At 41.8% G+C, this 17,263-nt stretch overlaps 1 protein-coding gene across 2 annotated transcripts in view; it reads right to left on the bottom strand.

Moving 5' to 3' along the window:
* Window positions 1-16,364, bottom strand: part of ANO8 (anoctamin 8) — a 110,030-nt gene extending 93,666 nt beyond the window's left edge. Inside the window, exon 1 of one of the 2 annotated variants that reach the window (XM_056518229.1) lies at window positions 16,152-16,364. In XM_056518229.1, the coding sequence (XP_056374204.1) occupies window positions 16,152-16,248 (97 nt within the window). In that variant the 5' untranslated portion in view covers window positions 16,249-16,364. Of the gene's footprint in view, window positions 1-15,718; window positions 15,851-16,151 lie in introns of those variants that run through there. The other variant, XM_056518228.1, reaches the window with a different exon arrangement.
* Window positions 16,365-17,263: the final 899 nt, after the last annotated feature.

Genomic DNA, 17,263 nt, shown 5'->3' with positions numbered 1-17,263 from the left:
ACGAGACAGAGTCTACAACCAACACAAGTGGCTCAGGCAGTGCAGCTCCTCCAGGATGGCACATCAATGCGAGCTGTGGCAAGAAGGCTTGCTGCGTCTGTCAGCGTAGTGTCCAGAGCATGGAGGCGCTATCAGGAGACAGGCCAGTACATCAGGAGACGTGGAGGAGGCCGTAGGAGGGCAACAACCCAGCAGCAGGACTGCTACCTCTGCCTTTGTGCAAGGAGGAGCAGGAGGAGCATTGCCAGAGCCCTGAAAATGACTTCCAGCAGGCCACAAATGTGCATGTGTCCACTCAAACGGTCAGAAACAGACTTCATGAGGGTGGTATGAGGGCCCGACGTCTACAGGTGGGGGTTGTGCTTACAGGCCAACAACGTGCAGGACGTTTGGCATTTGCCAGAAAACACCAAGATTTGCAAATTTGCCACTGGCGCCCGGTGCTCTTCACAGATGAAAGCAGGTTCACACTGAGCACATGTGCCAGACGTGAGAGTCTGGAGAAGCCGTGGAGAACGTTCTGCTGCCTGCAACATCCTCCAGCATGACCAGTTTGGCGGTGGGTCAGTAATGGTGTGTGGTGGCATGTGCTTGCCAGAGGTAGCCTGACTGCCATTACGACTTACGTACCGAGATGAGATCCTCAGACCCCTTGTGAGACCATATGCTGGTGCGGTTGGCCCTGGGTTCCTCCTAATGCAAAACAATGCTAGACCTCATGTGGCTGGAGTGTGTCAGCAGTTCCTGCAAGAGGAAGGCATTGAAGCTATGGACTGGCCCGCCCGTTCCCCAGACCTGAATCCGATTGAGCACATCTGGGACATCATGTCTCGCTCCATCCACCAATACCATGTTGCACCACAGACTGTCCAGGAGTTGGCGGATGCTTTAGTCTAGGTCTGGGAGGACATCCCTCAGGAGACCATCCGCCATTTCATCAGGAGCATGCCCAGGCGTTGTAGGGAGGTCATACGGGCACGTGGAGGCTAGACACACTACTGAGCCTCAGTTTGACTTGTTTTAAGGACATTACATCAAAGTTGGATCAGCCTGTAGTGTGGTTTTCCACTTTGATTTTGAGTGTGACTCCATATCCAGACCTCCATGGGTTGATAAATTTGATTTCCATTGATAATTTTTGTGTGATTTTTGTTGTCAGCACATTCAACTATGTAAAGACGAAACTATGTCATATGATTAGTTCATTCATTCAGATCTAGGATGTGTTATCTTAGCGTTCCCTTTATTTTTTTGAGCAGTGTAGTTTCCATAAGGTGTACCTTTCTCCAGATCCTCTTTTTTGAAAAAACTGAAATATACCACTTAAAAGGGTACTCTGGAGGATGTTTGCAAATCAACTGGTGCCAGAAAGTTTATACAGATTTGTAAATGACCTCTATTTAAAAAATCATAAATGGGCACTGCCAGATCCAAAAACTTTTTATATGTTGTACATCTTGGCAAAACATTAACCGTTCCAATATACTTCATAAGAAAGTGTTATTTTCTTTTTATAGAAATCACTGCTTATAAAATCATAGCTTTGCCCAAGGTGAAGCACAGGCATGGACAAAGTCCAGTAAGGGAGGGTGGGCTAGCACTCCTCTGTGCTCTCTCCTGCCTGATAGGAATCCTCTGTGCTCTCTCCTGTGATAGGAATCCTCTGTGCTCTCTCCTGTCTGATAGGACTCCTCTGTGCTCTCTCCATGCCTGTTGTTCAGCTTGGACAAAATAACATTTTCTTATTATAGAATGTTTTGCCAAGATGTACAACCTAAAAAAAAGCTTTTAAATCTGACAGTGCCTGTAGTAAAAAAAATAAAAATAAAAAATAAAGAAATGTATATTTTATATAGAAAACAGCTCCTGAAAATCCCACCACTAGGGGTCCCCATACCTACTGGGACACTAACCAGTCCTGCAACAACATCAGGTTTGTCCATGAGTTGTGGACAAGAGATGACTCACAGACAAGGCTACATGAGAAGACACATCAATCACCTCCCACCCCCACAAGGGAGGGACACACCACCTTCCCCTGACTTCTAACACTAATGAAAATAGGTAATAATAAATATAGGTGATAGGGACATAAAAATTAGATGTAAATGGTCAGGATTAGGTACTGAGTAATTTTTATTTTTTTTGTGGGATCTGACAGGTACACTTTATCACTTCCCTCAACTACAGAGAAAGAACTACATAACTTTCTCTAGAAAACTTAAAGTGTACCTGTCATTTGAAAGAAAAAAAAATTAATTTTTTTTTATATAATGTAGATAAAACTATTGGGGAGATTTATCAAAACCTGTGTAGAGGAAGAACAGTGCAACCAGATTGCTTCATTTTTCACAGGCCTCTTTAAAAATACACAGGTTTTAATAAATCTCTCCTATAAGCATATATGTAATATACATTGGTAAAAAAAAAATTTTTTTGTATATTTCTGGGTAAAAAAAAAAAATGCTGTCCCTGTACTATTGCTTGTGTGTCTCTGTGCAGACACAAAATAAAGGAAGTTTGGGTAGTACAAGCAGGGCTCTGTGCAGGCTTCTGGCTCGTCAATCAGCCTGCTGTGTGAGCCGGGCCGTGTCACAGAGCCCTGCTTATCCTACTGTATTTTGTCTCTGCACAATAATATACACTTGTTTGTAACCTTTTTTGTACAAATATACATATAACGTTTAATACATTATTAATATTTACATTATATAAAAAGTTTTTGCAAATGATAGGTACACTTTAAAGGGGTTATCCATTACAAGGTGATTTTAGTACGTACCTGGCAGGCAGTAATGGACATGCTTAGGAAGGATCTGCGCTTGTCTTGGGGCTAAATGGCTATGTTGTGAGATTACCTTAACATTGTGGCTAGCTTTTTGTGAACTGGTATTTCCTGTTTGACTTTTCCTTTTTTGACTACAAATTCCACAATTCCATTTCCCTCCCTCCCACACATCAGCCACCCCACTCATTGAAACATAAATGAGCAGCATCCATTCAAAGACCTATGGTTTTCAATCAGGGTGCCTACAGCTGTTGCATTAGTTTCAGATTGCTCCCTCCACCCATTGAAGCAGATAGGCTCCCTTTCATCAGCTGACTAGTGAGTTAGGTCTCGGCTGCATTGCAACCAGGAAAAAATCTGAGACAACAGTCATTTTGTATGCTTTAAAAATAAATATTGGGGTGAAAATCACATAAGAATTGTGAGAAAACCATCACACACAGTTACAGACACTGTACTATGAACGACACTAACTTTACAGCCCCTGTAGCATAGTCAAATAAAATAAATTCCTGGAATACCCCTTTAAGATTTGTAAATAAACATAATTTTCAAATCTGCATAATTTTATAGCACCAGTTAAATTAAGAAGCATATGTTTCCCTCAGAGTGCCCATTTAAATATTACAATAAAGCTGGCAGATTGGCAAAAAGTAAGGAGTTCGAGCTCACTTTGATTTATAAATAATGAGATGGTACTTGGTTCCCTAGTACATTCACTGTGTTTGCTGCAGATTGGATGCTATGTCATTCAATCCAATCTGTAGCAAACATGTTAAAAGTGGAAATCATGACACAGTGCTGGATGTCTGGCACATGTATCACAACTTTTTTGTGAAAGGTGACAGAATGTACGATGGTGTCAGAATAAACCCTTAAGGCTTTATGTAAAAAAAAAAAAAAAAAACTTTGTGCTGTCATAAAAAATAGGAAGCACCCAAAAGGTACAATATGGCACAGGATGGAGTCACTGGTCCAGATTTATTTATCTGCCTAAAACCAAAACTGTCTAGCATAGCATTGATCAGTGTATGCAATCTACAGATTACATGTAATAGTCCCCTATGAGGACTAAAAAAAAGTGAAAAAAATGTGTAAAAATAAATGAATTAAAAGTGAATTAATCCATTCCCTAATAAAAGTTTGCATACCCCCCCTTTTTAAAGAGTTTAAATTAAAAACATTTTTTCTCAAAGAAACGAAAACACTCAATTTTTTTTCCCCATTAAAACAAACAAAAACACAAAACAAAAAACCATGTCACGTGACATTGAAAAAAGTATCGGTAATTGGTATCGACGAGTACTTAAAAAAAAATTATCAGTACATGTACTCGGTCTTAAAAAAAAAATGGTATCAGGACATCCCTAGAGCTGGGTTCATTTTTTTTTTTGTCAATGAATATACATGGTAGATAATGTAGATCATCCCATTATACAAGCCCATTTTGTAATAAAGAGAAAGCAGTAGCTAGTCTACAAAAGAGCCAGCTACCTATTCCAGCCAGATGCACATTAAAATGATATCCTGAAATTAAAAAAAAAACTCATACAGATAAAGTAATTTGCTCCAAATAACCAAGAGACAGAATCTGAGCAGTGAAATTACATCCAAGCACTTCAAAGCAGAACGTGCCTATATCCTAAAGCAAAGGCTGGCATTTTTTACACATCAAAAACCATGCAGTGTATTTAAATGTAGGATTACAAATGCCTGGCCATTAATTCCCCTGATTACTAAAGCACATACAAGTCTGCTATATGTTCTTGCCATAGATGTCAGCAGTGGAATTATTGGAGAGCAGGAGAGGGAACGCTAATAAAAAAAACCCTTGTAAAAGATGGAGGAATGCTGTTCAGCTTCCCGGAACTCCTTTTACACGTGGCAAGAAGGTATACAGTGGGAATTTATCAAAGGATTTAGATTTTTTTTTACTGTAGTTTGGCACAAAAAAAGAGTCACACGCGCGTCACGTGCACCATTTCTTGCAACTTTTTGCAAAAGTCGCAGAAAAAAAATTGAAAACTTCCGGTTAATAAAATTCTAAGGATCCTGTGCTATTAAGGGTGGAACACAAAAAAAAGTGACCAAAAAGTCACATATAGGCAAAAGTGGTAAAGTTAAAATCTACAGAGTATAAAATGAACCCTCATACAGCCCTGTATATTGAAAAATAGTAAAGCATGTACATTCGGGTGTTTTTAACGCAAAGTGCACTACATAAAAATAAAATCCCCCAAAAGTTATAAAATTGTGGTTTTCTTTTCAATTTTCCACCACAAATAATACTTTTTTCATGGTGTCTTACATTTTAGGGTTAAATGAAGTACAACTTGTCATGCAAAAAACAAGCCCTCATATGGATCTTTAGATGGTAAAAAAAAGAGTTATGGTTATTAAAAGGCAAGGAGGAAAAAAACAAAAATGCAAAAATGAAATTGTATGTGGCCTTACGGCCAAAATGGGCTGTCTCCTTAAGAGGTTAACCTATTAGAAACAGACAGCGGGGGACTGGCGGAAGCAGACTACAGGCTGCAGAGGCAGCAGTGAAGATCTGGTAAGTGATCTTAACTGCTGCCTTGTGGTTTCACAACTACAACTCCCAGCATGCCCAGACAGCCAAAGGCTGTCTGGGCATGCTGAGAGTTGTAGTTTTGCAACATCTGGAGGGCTACAGTTTGGACACCACTGTATAGTGGTCTCCAAACTGTGCACTTCCAGATGTTGCAAAACTAAAACTCTCAGCATGCCCAGACAGTCCAGGCATGCTGAGCACTGGAGTTCTGCAATATCTGGAAATGCACAGTTTGGAGACCACTATAAAGTGATGTCCAAACTGTGGCCCTCCAGATGTTTCAATATTTTAACTCCAAGCATACCCAGACAGTCTAGACATGCTGAACGTTGTAGTTCGGCAACATCTGAAGGGCCATATGTTGCAGAACTACAACTGTCAGCATGCCTGGGCAGTCTGGGCATGCTTAGAGTTAAAGTATTGCAACATCTGGAGAGACACAGTTTGGAGACCACTACACAGTTGTCTTCAAACTGTTCTCCTCCAGTTGTTGCAAAACTACAACAACTGGAGGCACAATGGATGGGAAACACTGTGTTTCCTAACTCCGTGTTTCCTAACCAGTGTGCCTCCAGCTGTTGCATAACTACAACTCCCAGCATGCATAGTCTGTCAGTGCATGCTGGGAGTTGTAGTTTTGCAAAAGCTGAAGTTTTCCAGTTCACGCTTGAGCTGCGCCATAAAACCCTGCCGGTATGAATGTACCCTAAAACACTACACTTACATGCTGGGAGTTTTGGTTTGCACTCTGTTTGGGGAACACTGCTGTACAGTATTTTTGGTATAGGAGGCAAGCTCCAAGCTTGCATCCGAGTCCGTCCCTATGCAAATCTCTAATTTAGGCCTCAAACGCACATGGCGCTCTCTCACTCCAGAGCCCTGTCGTATTTAAGGCAACAGTTTAGGGCCACATATGGGGTATTTCCATACTCGGGAGAAATTGTGCTATACAGTTTTCATAATGGGGTCCATTATGTGATATTTCTAACATAAAGACCCTCAAATTCACTTCAAATCTGAACTGGTCCCTAAAAATTCTGGTTTTGAAATTTTCGATAAAAATTGGAAAATTGCTGCTAAATTCTAAAGCCCTCTAATGTCTTCAAAAAGTAAAAATATGTCAACTTTATGATACAGACATAAAGTAGACATATTGTATATGTGAATCAATATATAATTTATTTCGTATGTCCATTTTCATTATAAGCAAAGAGCTTTGAAGTCAGAAAAATGCAAAATTTTTAAATTTTTCATAAAATTTTTGGGAATTTTTCACCAAGAAATTATGCAAGTATCACCGAAAATTTTACACTAACATAAAGTAGAATATGTCACGAAAAAACTATCTCTGAATTTATAAGTAAAAGCATCCCAGAGTTATTAATGCTTAAAGTGACAGTGGTCAGATTTGCAAAAAATGGCCTTGTCCTTATTAAAATGGGCTTCGTCATCAAGGGGTTAAGCATGTTGTCATCAGTTGTGGCATCACTTACGTCAAGATTTAGGCTGGGTTTACCTCTTCCGGACACTTGATATATATAATCCTAGCCTATAACATGCCCACCACAGACAAAAATAATAATTCCCCCAGCAGACTTTATCTCAGTGTTTTCAAGTGTGCCTCCAGCTGTTGCAAAACAACAACTCCCAGCATGCCCAGACAGCCAAAGTCCATATTAGCACCACAAGTCCTGGCCTCACCTTGCGTGCCATGACTTAAACTGACAGCTGTCAGTCTGGGTCAGCGTTTTTCAGCCAGGGTGCCTGCAGCTGTTTCAAAACTACAACTTCCTGCACACCCAGACAGCCAATGGCTGTCGGGGCATGCTAGGAGTTCTAGTTTTGCAACAGCTGGAGGAACACTGTTTGGAAAACACCACTTTAACTAGACAGCCGAATTCACATTTCAGTATGACAGGCCCACAACGTAATTTGTTTGGAAACAGACTGACAGTCCACTGACATCTGCTGTCAATGGAAAGAAGGATGACACATGTTAGAATTCCACAATCCTGATTTATTTGTTGCCCTGGGAGATAAGCCGTTTGCATATGGTCCAGAAGCAACATTTCCCTAAATGTAAAAAAAATATATACTCTTGGCCAATCTAACCATAGATGATTGTGTATCGGACAAAATAGCTGTGAACTGCTTGAATATAGAAAACATAAAGCAGTATAATGGACCTATCATAGTGACTGACAGCTTTACAAAACATAATGAAGAACTGTGATCTCTCATGGGGGAATGGTCATGTAAACTAAGATGGTTTGCACCCAAACGTAAAGTAACCAATTACAGTAGTGAAACACAAATATTGGTAATTGTTGAAAATGTTACCACTATTTTATACACATGCCCTATTAACAATAGCACAACAGTTTTAGGTTTTGGCCACATGTAGAGGAAATGATGCAGAATTTCCACAGCGGTTATTAACGATACATATTCGGATTAAGTGACTGTTACTAGTGGGGTACCACAGGGGTTTGTTTGGGGTCTTTTTAATATATGTATGAATAAAGGAATTGTATAGTAAAGTGTCAAGTTTCTGAGATGATAATAAACAGGGTAAAGTGGATAAAACAATAAAGGACAGGGCACTCTCGCAAATTGATCTAGATAGGTTGGAAGTTTGGGCTGAGAAGTGGCAGATGAGGTTTAACACTGATAAATGTCATGTACATGCGGCGGAAAAATCCAGGCTGGGATTATGCATTATATGGGAAAATACTGGGGACAACTGAAATGGAAAAGAAGTTTTAGTCAACAGTAAACTAAACTGTTGCAACCAGTGTCAGGCAGCTGCTGACAGGGCAAATAAAATCATGGGGTGCATCAAAAAGGGCACAGATGCCCACGACAAATCAGACCACACATGGAATACTGTGTACAATGGGCACCAGTGTACAATAAAGATAAAGTGGAGCTGGAGAGGGCTCAAGAGTAATACGGGGAATGGGAGGACTACAGTACCCAGAAAGATCAGAATTAGGATTATTTAGTTTGGAAAAAAGATGATTTAGGGGCGAATAACTACCGTATTTATCGGCGTATAACACGCACTTTTAAAACTTAAATTCAAGGCAAAAAGTCTGCCTGCGTGTTATACACCGATAAATCTTTTTGTCACTGATTTAAAGTGGCCACTTTAAATCAGTGACCAGCGCGCGGTTCCCCCTTTGTTTTTTTTTTATTTCCTTCTTTTCCCCTCTGCTTTTTATTGTATTGTTTTTTTTTTTCATCTTCGTTACCTAGCCGCGCTCGGCAGGCCAGGTCCGGTGTCGGCTGCGGTCAGTGAAGCCGGATGAGTGATGTCCTCTGCTAGCTCCGCTGCACATAATCAGGGACGTCCCTCATTCAATGCTGCTGCCGCTGTGACTATTCTAAGGTGGCTGCGGTTGGGCTGCCAGCGGCGACCACACTGACCAGCGGCGGATGCAGCGAATGATGAGTGACGTCCCTGATGCTGTGCAGCCGGCAGAGTACGTCACTCATCCAGCTTCACTGACCGCAGCCCGCAAGACCCGACACCGGACCTGGCCTGCCGAGCGCGGCTAAGTAAGGAAGATGGGAAAAATGTATATATCAAAAACGGAGGGAAAGGGGATGATGAAAAGGGGGCATGATGTGAGGGGGGCATGGTGAGAGGGGGGCATGGTGAGAGGGGGGCATGGTGAGAGGGGGGCATGGTGAGAGGGGGGCATGGTGAGAGGGGGGCATGGTGAGAGGGGGGCATGGTGAGAGGGGGGCATGGTGAGAAGGGGGCATGGTGAGAAGGGGGCATGGTGAGAAGGGGGCATGGTGAGAAGGGGGCATGGTGAGAAGGGGGCATGATGAGAAGGGGGCATGATGAGAAGGGGGCATGATGAGAAGGGGGCATGATGAGAAGGGGGCATGATGAGAAGGGGGCATGGTGAGAGGGGGGCATGATAAGAGAGGGGTGGGGAAATGATAAGACAGTGGGGAATGATGAGAGGGTAAGGGGGGGGTGTAAATGTGGCATACGGGCTGATAAAAGGGGAGGAATTATGTGGCACTGGAAGGGGGACCAAACTGAAGTTCAGGCAAAATCAAAGTTAGAGGGATGATATGGCATTTAGTCTTTCATTTATCTTATATGTATTTTTTTTTTACTTAAATTTCCCTATTAAAAAGGGGGTGCGTGTTATACGCCGATAAATACGGTATGTATAAAGATATCAAGGGGCAGTACAGAGATCTATTTATACAGGACTGTATCTATAACAAGGGGGCATCCTCTTAGCCTAGAGGAAAGAGGGTTTCTACACCAGCACAGATGGGGGTTCTTTACTGTAAGAGCAGCGAGACTGTGGAATTCTCTGCCAGATGAAGTGGTCATGGTGAACTTAAGAGAGTTCAAAAGGGATCTGGATGTATAGTCACTAGAATCTTGACAAGGGTTAGATATAAAAAATAGGCTAGCGAACATAACAGAACAATTAACTTGTCATATAAACACAAGAACATTTTATGCTTTCATAGCCCAAGATACTTATCTGAGATTATCAGCCACATATTTCCTGATTCATTATTCTGCCACTCCCCAGTAATGGCTGACAATGTATAACATGCTGTCATTCAAGTTATGAAATCTTTCCCATAAATAGTAATAGCTTCATATTTTGAGACTGTGTGCATTTGCTTACTAGAATCCCACTGGTTTTAATGTCTTTTACATACAACTTTAGAGTATGGCATAAGGAGCCATCGCAAAACAGAGCAGGGTTGTCAGCTTCCCCAGCAGCAAGCATACAGTGATCTACTCCCTGCAAATGAGACCCAAGATCTAAAGAAGATGTGCAAGAAGATGGAGTACATAGCCTTTGCCCCATTCTATGTTTTTGATACCCTTTGCAGTCAGCGGCTAAAACAAGTCATAAAATGTGCCAAAGATGAGAGCCATGCTAAAGGTATTGTGCTCCATTTGTGAAGTCTATAGATTTGGCACAGTAAGGCACCTACAAGGAGGAGTGGAGAATTGATAGAACTAAATGGTGCTCAGGGCAGTTGTCAGTGACCTTCATACACTTAGAATGAAAGAAGAGCATTCTCTTAGACTGGAATGGTCAACACACTTAACAAGCTATGAATAAATCATCAGTACAAGCATACATAGGGAACTATGTAATGTATATCATATGAAGAAATACTCTCTCCACTTATCAGCCCTCTTTAATATGTCTAGTCACTTGCTATTGTGCCCATGGCATTTTTTTTTTGGTTCAGTTTCAGAACATCCACTTAATGTGCCCAGTGCCAGTGGTCACACATTCTCAGTAGCTCAGTCCCATAGCCCAGGTCTTCCTATACACAGACAGCAGATTCAATTCTACTATTATGCAGGCCATCCAGGAATAACCAGTACCTTAAAGGGGTACTCCACTGGAAAACATGTTCTTTTAAATCCACTGGTGCCAGAAAGCTTAACAGATTTGTAAATTACTTCTATTAAAAATTCTCAATCCCTCTAGTACTTATCAGCTGCTGTATACTGCAGAGGAAGTTCTTTTCTTTTTGAATGTCCTTTCTGCCTGACCACAGAGCTCTCTGCTGATACCTCTGTCCATAGCAGGATAGGTTTGCTATGGGGATTTGCTCCTACTCTGGACAGTGGTGTCAGCAGAGAGCACTGTGGTCAGGCAGAAAGGAAATACATAAAGAAAAGAACTTCCTGTGGATGATACAGCAGCTGATAAGTACTAGAAGGGTTGGGATTTTTTAATAGAAGTAATTCACAAATCTGTTTAGCTTTCTGGCACCAGTTGATTTAAAAGAAAATGTTTTTCTTTTTTTTGCCGAACGGACCCTAAATGGGTTGAAGCACAACTGACACTGCCAGGTCCTGATGGATCCCATTGCCTTAAATGGGGTCCATTTGGGCATCTGGTATTTTACAGGAGTTGAGCAGAGAAAAAAAAAAATAAGACATGCAGTATTTTTCTCTGCTTTAAGAAGTTATCCAGGAATAGAAAAACAGAGCTAATTTCTTTCAAAAACTGCTAACCGTCTGTCTCCAGGTTGGGTGTGGTTCTGCAGCTCAGTTCCATTTAAAGGAAAACTGTCAGCTTGCTCCCCCTGCACTAACCAGCGGTACTGCCTGGTATTGCGGGGGACGCTGATCACTTTGATACCTACCGTGCCCGAATCAACCCCGCCGTTCGGCTGAAATCTTCATTTTCCGGTATATGCTAATTAGGTGCTAACTGGCACAGACCGGAGTTACTGGCACTCTGATGTCAGCGTTTCTGGCCGCAGCACCGCCCAGCTCATTAATATTCCTCCTCTCCCTGCTCTGTAATGAAGAGGGAGAGGCGGAGGGAGCGGGGCAGATCCGGGCACGGCAGGCATCAAACTGATCAACGTCCCCTGCACTACAAGCCAGTACCGCTGGTTAGTGCAGGGGAAGCAAGCTGACAGTTTTCCTTTAAGTGAACAGAGACACATTTTAATACCACAAACCAACATGGGGACAGATGTGGAGCTGTTTCTGAAGTAAATTTGCTGTTTTTCTATTCCTGGATAACCCCTTTAACTCCGGTCCTTCCGGCGGACTTGGCGACAGGGCCTCCTTTAGCGAAGCATGTGGCAAAGTGATTGAGCTCTTAGGTGTGACCTCTGAAAGAAAATGTAACATCAGGGGATGTTATGACAACATCTTTTGCGTGATCTAAGAAATGTAATATAGAACGTGAAACTATTTTTCCTGTTATGTTTTGTCTTCCATTAAAAAAGAAACTGCAAATATTTTGTTCTTTTTATTTCCCTATTTAATTTTGTAAGTAACTTGTTGCCATAGTTACTTGCACTAAACAGTAGTAAAGTAGGCCTCATTCACATTGCCTATGGCTACTTGGAGTTCCGTTGGCAAACGGACCAGAAGGACGGAAGCAGAGAAAAAAAATTGTGCAAGCACTATTTTTTCTCCGGTAAATTCCTGTAAAATTACTGAATCACAGACAGACCCCATGCATTTGCATCCGACCAGTTTAAGGGTCCGATCGGCTCAAAAAATTAAGAAATAAAGAAAAAAGCCTATCAGACTCTTAATGGGTCGGATGGAAACGGCAATGTGAACCTGGCCGTAGTTGTTGAACAATTATTTTTATTTACTTGTAGTATTTAGTTTAAAGGAAGCTTATAGGAAGAGCATGTAGTGTTATGTAAATGGAGGTTCATACATAATGTAAGTGCCCAAAAATACACTATCATGGGTGTATCACATACCACCCATCTAACGCCCATTTCATGAGAAAATCTATTGGCACGTGCAAATAATATTGCAATCTACAAAATGAAAATCAAACTGCGCCCAAGACAGATTTAGAGGGCTGATCATTGTCGGGCATGATTTTTGGTACATGACAAATCCTGACCAGTGGATGACAAGTCTCTGAATCTGTTATTTCTCCAGTAGGTACGACCAGCTTTAGGCCCCTTGTCATTACAATGGATTCTCAGTCTTGCAGTCACAGCAGTAGATTCTGAATATTAGGCTATAGTCACACACATTTATTACACAGGCTCACCTGTTTCCTTAGTCTGGAAAATTAAAGGGGTATTCCAGGAAAAAACTTTTTTTTTAATATTTTTATATATATATATATATATATATATATATCTCAACTGGCTCCAGAAAGTTAAACAGATTTGTAAATTACTTCTATTAAAAAATCTTAATCCTTTCAGTACTTATGAGCTTCTGAAGTTAAGGTTGTTCTTATCTAAGTGATCTCTGATGACACCTGTCTCGGGAAACGCCCAGTTTAGAAGAGATTTGCTATGGGGATTTGCTTCTAAACTGGGCGTTTCCCGAGACAGGTGTCATCAGAGAGCACTCAGACAGAAACAAAAAGTTTTTCCCTGGATAACCCCTTTAAACTTATCAGACTCTTATCCCCTATCCACAGGATAGGGAACAAGTGTCTGATGGTGGAGTTCCGACCGCTGGGACTGCGATCTCCTGTACAGGGCTCCATCAACTTACCCATCTTCGGCACACCAATCCTGTGGATAGGAAATAAGAGTCTGATAAGTTCAGTTCCCCAGACTACCCCCTTAAATGAGTGCCAATCTCATAGCTTGGCACTTGTTTAAAGGAGTACTACAGTGAAGGACAATTTATCCTTTGGATAGGGGTAAGTGTCTGATCACATGGGGTCCGACCATTGGGACTCCCCAAAATCTCCTGTACTGCGCTCTGGATCTCCTCAGGCATAGAGCGGGGGTTGGCATGCGCCCTTCATGCATCTCTATGGGAGAGCCAAAGCGCAGTACTTGTTTATCATTTAGCACCAAACAGGAGATTGCAGGGGGTCCCAGTGGTCGGTACCCCAGCAATCAGAAACATTATCGTTTGTATAGGGGATAAATTGGCCTTCACTGCACTACATGGCTCAACTAGACTACAGGCAGGTCCACACAAATGTTCAGGAGATCCTTCATGCAGACCTTTGCTTCTATCATTCATCACATCCCCTATTACAACAGGGATCTGCGCAGCCAACGTGTTTTTTTTTTTTTTTTAATCTCTAAAACCATGTGATCAGCCAACGGATGTCTACGGATCACAGAGGGCAATATAATCCTGTTCGGCCATTGATGCCCTATGTAATAGGGCCCTAAGTCAGAAACGCTTCTAACCAACCAGTCAATATTACCTGAAAATCCTAAATGGATGTATGTAAATATAGTTACATGACACGTAAGTTAAGAACTCAAGTTTGCTTTTGCTTAGGATGCGTTCACACCACGTTTTTGCAATACAGTTTCCGTATCAGGTTTTTGATGAAAAACTGATTCCTCAAAACCTGACTAAACTGTATCCAAACGTGTGTACAACTTTCAACCTGTTTAAGGTTAAAAACCATATACGGTTTAAAAAATATCTGGTTGCATCCGTTTTTAAGAAAAAAACATATACGTTTTTAACTTTTCATTCCATTATGAATAAAGTTTCATTTGTTTGATTGAAATTCCAATAAAAAAAAACTGTGCAAAGTAAAAAACCGTATGGTGAAAACTGGATGGAATCATACGCACATACAGGTCTGTACGGTTCCCATTGACTCCCATGTTTAAAAAAAACGTATATGGTTTAATACGGTTTTTCACCCGGACCAAAAAATGTGGTAGACTACGGTTTTTGGATACAGGTAAAAAAGTGGACAAAACCATATAAGGTGCAAAACGGACTAAACTGGATGATGCGTTTGACATACGGTTTTCTATACGGTTCCGTATGGTTTTTAACTGTAAAGATGGAAGATCAGCAGAAATATGTGGACAGAACCACATAAATATGACAACCATGGCCCCTAGCTTTCTCACTACTGTCCTCCATATAGTTATATTGGGCCAACTCACATATAACTGAAGGATATATATATATATATATATATATATATATATATATATATATATATATTGTATAGTATTGTGTTTATAGAACATATTGCACACAAACACTGGTTATACACGGCCGGATTATAGCCACATTTTTCTGTCCATATTACCACCACAAGTCCTGGCCTCACCTTGCACGCCCATGACTCAAAATAACAGCTGTCAGTCTGGGTCAGTGTTTCCAGGCCAGGGTGCCTGCAGCTGTTTCAAAACTACAACTTACAGCACGCCCGGACAGCCAATGGCTGTCCGGGCATGCTGGAAGTTGTAGTTTTGCAACAGCTGGAGACACCCTGGTTAGGAAACATTGGTCGGGGTCAAGAGAAATGCGGTTGGGTTGGTGGTATTATGAAGGCAAGAATGTGGCTGTATTATGCCAGTATAAAACTGGTAAAGCTTCATTTTCTAAGGAGGTCACTGATGCTCTCAATCATCATATATATATACATATCAGGATTGATAGATGTAAAATGGACAAATATTAGCTAGATAGATAGGAAACAGACACATATGAAATAGAAATATGAAATTGATAAATATTAGAAAGATAGACAAATACATAGATATGGAATGGATAGACAGATTAGATAAAGTACAGACATGTAGATAGATAAATAGACATAGGATAGTTACATACCAGAGGAAAGACAAAGATTAGATAGAAAGATAAAAAGATAGATAAATAGATAATAGTTAGATGATAGATAGATAATAGATAGATAAATAAATGATAGATAAATAAATAGATGATAGATAAATAGATGATAGATAAATAGATGATAGATAAATAGATAGATAAATAGATAAATGATAGATAGACAAATGATAGATAAATGATAGATAGACAAATGATAGATAAATGATAGATAGATAACTAGATATATAAATAGATAGATGATAGATAAATAAATATATAGGTAGGCACTGACTCGGCACACGGTCCGCGGTCACCAGTGCCTTCAGCCCCAGTACACACAGAGCAGCGCACAGCCCGGGTCCTATGTAATCACTGCAGGGGGGTCCGGTACCGCAGCGCCCGCTGCCCTGACACATCCAAACATTAGGATGACAAACCATGTCTGCAGCCTTATAGAGGAGCAGACGCCAGAGCCCTGTAATACCGCAGAGGGTCCGGCACACACAATGACTTTAATGTCACATCTCACCCTCCCGCATCCTCAGCCTGGAACCTCAACCACGGGATTTAGCAGTGCCCATCAGACAAGGGGCACACACAAAGCATGGCCAGTGCACTGCAGAGAGGAGAGGCCAAGCCATAGCGGCTATCCTCAGCCATGACCCCAGTCCACAGCGGGTTGTACCCCCGCGTCCCCAAATCCCCCCCGTTCATTCCAGCCTTACCCAGGACCCCAGTCGTGCCATGCTGGCTGCCAGCCGGGTCTGCCCTTTCACCCTCTGGCTGGGCTTTCTTGCTCCTGTCCGGCTCGGTGTCCGGCATGCTGGGGCCGGGATCAGGATGGCATGGGTCCGGGGGTCCCCGCTGTCATTGGGGCTGTGCGGAGAGGAGGGACAAAGGGACACTCAGGCAGCACGGAGCCTCACACACGCTGGATCTTTCGCTGCTAGGGCCCGCCCGCCTTCCTCATTTCCTGCTGATGTGATGATGAGATGGTGCGGGCTGTGTACACGGGCTCCTGGAGCACACAGCCGCTTATCTGCTCTGCTATCATGTTACGTGTACACCTGCATACTAGACCACATGAAGGTCACCATCCACCATCGTGGGAACAACCACACCTGCTCAATCTTCAGTCACATGCGGCTTTGCCATCAAATAAGGGAGCATTCACATAACCATTTTTACATCTGTCTGTCCAGGCTTAAATGTTGTATGAAAAAAAAAAAAAAAATCGGTAGGGTTTTCCAACCAGTGTACCTCCAGCTGTTTCAAAACTACAACTGAAGTTGTAGTTTTGCAACAACACTGCTTGGCTAGGTTCACACTGCGTTACCGCCTCTCCTGAGCCATATTGCTGTGGATCCCACCAAAAAAATGGGATGCCAAGGTATACAGTAAAGCAGGGCAGTGGATGGCATTTATTTTAAGGGTGCATTCCCACGTGTCGTATTTTGCAGTGTATTTGCTGCTGCATATTTTATTTTCCCGTTGAAGTCAATGGGTAGGAAAATATGCAGCAGCAAATAGGCAGCAAAATACGCCACATGGGAATGCACCCTAAGGGTACATTCCCACACAGCATATTTTGCTGCGTATTTGGTGCTGCATATTTTCCTACCCATTGACTTCAACAGAGAAAATAAAATACGCAGCAGCAAATACGCCGTGTGGGAATGTACCCTAAAAGGTCACCAATTGAGCAACATTTTCAGTCTGGCTACAAAACTGATAGGGTCCAAAAATCAGCCAACCAGAGTCACTATCTGACTGTCCAGCTCATTAACCCCTTAAAGGAGTAGTCCAGTGGTGATTCAGTGGTGAGCAACTTATCCCC

The sequence above is a fragment of the Hyla sarda genome, chromosome 1 (assembly GCF_029499605.1).
Source record: "Hyla sarda isolate aHylSar1 chromosome 1, aHylSar1.hap1, whole genome shotgun sequence".
NCBI classification, from domain to species: domain Eukaryota; kingdom Metazoa; phylum Chordata; class Amphibia; order Anura; family Hylidae; genus Hyla; species Hyla sarda.
This window is presented reverse-complemented; position numbering and strand designations above follow the sequence as displayed.